Genomic DNA, 3,733 nt, shown 5'->3' with positions numbered 1-3,733 from the left:
TAGTCTGCAGTCTGACGTCTCCTTAACTTTGAGTGCAGGACGATTTTCCTCATGCCCAGTGCGACTCACACCAGTCAGCTGAAAACCTGCAGGTGCATCTCAGGTGGAGCTGTTCCTGAGCAAAGCTGTGGATCCCAGGGGATGACTCTACTGGTTTTCTAAGTGGACTTCAGGGCTGGAAGGATCCAAGGACGGGCAGGGGCTGCAGCACCTAATCTTAACACAACTGCTCCCCTGGCCCTTCAACTCCATTCCCCCTATCACTGCACATGGAATGTTGAGCTCCCAAGCACTGTTTTAGGGGAGAAACAGCATCCTCAGAAGGAAAAATAAGTGCTTAATTTGTTTTTAAACTAAATAGTTGATATTTAGAGCATCTCCAACTTTTATTTCTGCCATTTCTTGTACGTATCATGTTCCTGCAGGATGGTTAGTGGATTAAATCCCTTGTAGGGGTGGCCAGCCACTGCTGCTCTTTTCCCTGCACGGGGTCCACATGATGGAGATATAGGAGGAGAGGATACTGGAGGAGACTGTGGTTTTCAGAGGACGTGAGGTGTGATTTTTAGCGCCACTGACATTATCAACCTCCACAGCTGCCTCACTCTGATTTCCAGCAGTGAGGCCCTGATGAGCCCGCAGGTCCCTAGATTCAGGAGCACAGCTTCACTTCCCTGAGATTTGAATTTAGGATTGCACCTCAGTTGTGGGGAAATAGCTCCATGTGCATGTCTTACCCAAGCAGACTGGGACAGTCATGCAGGCGTGATGGAGGGAGAGTGACAGCCTTCACTGTTTGTAGGTGAAACTACCTGCTAGATATGCATGTGGGGAAGGAAACTTTATGGAATCAAACTTAAGCACCAGTTTCCTCCTCGTGGGACTCTTTGGGAACACCACCCACACTACCCTCCTCTACACTTTGACCTTCATCATTTTCTTGATGGCCCTAGCTGGGAACGCCCTCCTCATTCTTCTCATCCACTCAGAGCCCCTCCTCTGGACCCCCATGTACTCCTTCATCAGCCAGCTCTCTCTCATGGATCTCCTATACATCTCTGTGACTGTGCCCAAGATGCTGGTGGGCCAGGTCATGGGAGACCATACAATCTCCCCTGCAGGCTGTGGGATCCAGATGTTCTTCTATCTGACCCTGGCAGGGGCTGAGTTTTTCCTTCTGTCAGCCATGGCCTATGACCGGTATGCTGCCATCTGCAGACCTCTGCATTACCCACTGCTGATGAACCAGAGGGTCTGCCGGCTGCTGGTGTCTGGCTGCTGGCTCCTGGGAGCACTGGACGGCTTGTTGCTCACGCCCATCACCATGAGCTTCCCCTTCTGCAAGTCCAGGAAGATCCTGAGCTTCTTCTGCGAGGCCCCTGCCCTGCTGAGGCTCTCCTGCTCGGACGTCTCCCTCTACAAGACGCTCATGTACCTGTGCTGCGTCCTCATGCTCCTTGTGCCCACCGTGGTCATCTCCAGCTCCTACACCCTCATCCTGCTCCTCATCCACAGGACCAGCTCAGCCGAGGGCCGCAGGAAGGCACTGGCCACCTGCTCTTCCCACATGACAGTGGTGCTACTCTTTTTTGGTGCGGCCATCTACACTTACATGCTCCCCGGCTCCTACCACACAGCACAGAAGGATGTGATGGTGTCGGCCTTCTACACCATCCTCACCCCTGTGTTGAACCCCCTCATCTACAGCCTGCGCAACAAAGATGTCACTGTGGCTCTAAGGAGCCTGCTGCAGTCAAGGAGGCCCCTCCCAAGGGTTCTGAGAGGGAGCACCTGGGAGTGAGCCTGCCTCTTCCTCTCCCTCCTCCTCCCCATCTCTCCTCTCAGCTGTCCTCAGGACCCAGAGCCAACATGGAGCCCTCCCATAGTCCCACTCCTGTCTGGAGCTTCTCCTCTATGCTGCTATTCATCCTGTTTTCTCAGTGCATTTCACTTCTTGACATCATTTAACTGTGTCTCAGTAGCTGACCTAGTGGCTTTTACTCACCTCTCTCCATCCTGGGCATGTCCTGTGACCTAGGGGCCAGCCTTAACCCTAGCAGAGACTCACTGTGCAGACTTCAGACCTTGTAGAGCCCTGGAAGGGACACTGGCTGCTCCCTCACTCTCGCTGCCCTGTAAGCCACCATTGACCTGTGACAGCCAGAGGTGCCCAGCAGCCTGATACGGTGCCTCAGTAAGGACAGGGGAGCACAGTTTTCACAATGTTAAAAGTGAGCTGTGATTCTCCACATCATGTATGACTGCAAGAATGGGGTCCTAATTAGAGGAAAAGTTATACTCTGTGTATGTATAATATGTCAAAATGCACTCTACTGTCATGTATACCTAAAAAGAACAAATTAAAAAATAAGTGAGCTTGATAGTGTAAACACAATGGTTTTAAACTACTGAGACAAAATGTCATTAATATTGAAGTCCAGGGAGATCATAGGTTCTTCTAATTTTACAGGATGTAAATAAAAGTGCTTCCACGTATAATTCTATAATTCTTTGGAATTTATACTACTGTAGAAAATGTGTACTGTATTTACATTGAATATAAAAAGTGTCTTGGAGGAGGATGGAATTTGGGAAATTTACACTTCTTGCCTGCCTGCCTGCCTTCTTTTCTTCCTCTCTCTCTCTCTCTCTCTCTCTCTCTCTCTCTCTCTCTCTCTCTCTCTCTTTCTTTCTTTCTTTCTTTCTTTCTTTCCCAGGGACTGAACACAGGGGTGCTTAACCACAGAGCCACTTCCCAGCCCTTTTTATTTTAAAATTTGAGGCAGGGTTTCACTAAGTGTGTAGAGCCTTGCTAGGGTGCTGAGACTGGCCACAAACCTATGCTCTGACTCTTCGTCCTCAGCCTCCCAAACCATGCTTTTTTCTTTGAAATTGGGGAAGCCAATAAGGTGATTTTGGACTTACAACTAGGCTGTGTGTCCCCTGCCAGGTGTCAGGCTGTCAAGGACATATCTGTGTGTCTACCAGCACAAGATCACGATTACTTTCAAAACTGATACAATCTACATGTCCAGTGCTTCTGGAATGCAAGGAGGTGGGAAGACACACATCATCTGTGGCCAAGAGGCAAGAAGGTGACAGGAGTCCTGAAGTCATCTGTCATGCCAGGTGGCACACTGGCCTCACTTTATTTACCATCAAGGAAGGGAAGCCGGGTCTCCCAGGCCAGGGGCACATCACCAGGGCTGGCAGCCACACCGTGCTTCTGACTGACCATCACTCCTGCAGGGTGTCAGGGGAATTTGCCTAAATTGAGGAAAAAAGGGGTTTATTTAGAGGTGGTTAGAATGTAGGTTAGAGATTGATGTGATTAAAGTGATTAATAAAAGGAGCAAAGCTGCTCAAGTGAGCGGCAGCACTGTACATCATCCCAACATCACCGGGACCTTGGGGTCACTGCACTTGTGGTCGCATTGCTGGTGTCATGGGGGAGTTTATGTTTTTGTTTTTTTTTTTTCTTGTTCTCTTGTTTTTTAACAAGTGCTTTGTTTATCTGTTTGCCACTCTGGAGAACAACGTGCAAAGGGGTTCTACTTAGGAAGTACCTATTGATCTTTGTATTTCCAAGAGTAAATGATTTGGGTTAATTGATAAGCATACAAGTAGCTAGCTGCTTGATCTAACATGGATTATAAAATAAACGAGAGCCATAGTGATTCATTATGGAGTTGTCGGCACCATGAAGATTCATTGTTGTTTTCAGCTCCTCCAT

The 3,733-nt window shown here is 48.8% G+C and overlaps 1 protein-coding gene across 1 annotated transcript; it reads left to right on the top strand.

The window, feature by feature from the left end:
• Nucleotides 1-821: 821 nt before the first annotated feature.
• LOC308649648 (olfactory receptor 2T3-like) lies at nucleotides 822-1,801 on the top strand (the record flags this gene model as incomplete). The annotated part of the gene is given in 2 exon segments (XM_081295377.1): nucleotides 822-855; nucleotides 858-1,801. Coding segments are annotated over 2 exon segments (978 nt in total).
• Nucleotides 1,802-3,733: the final 1,932 nt, after the last annotated feature.

This window comes from Spermophilus citellus, assembly GCF_964194105.1.
Source record: "Spermophilus citellus genome assembly, chromosome: 1".
In the NCBI taxonomy this organism is placed as follows: domain Eukaryota; kingdom Metazoa; phylum Chordata; class Mammalia; order Rodentia; family Sciuridae; genus Spermophilus; species Spermophilus citellus.
This window is presented reverse-complemented; position numbering and strand designations above follow the sequence as displayed.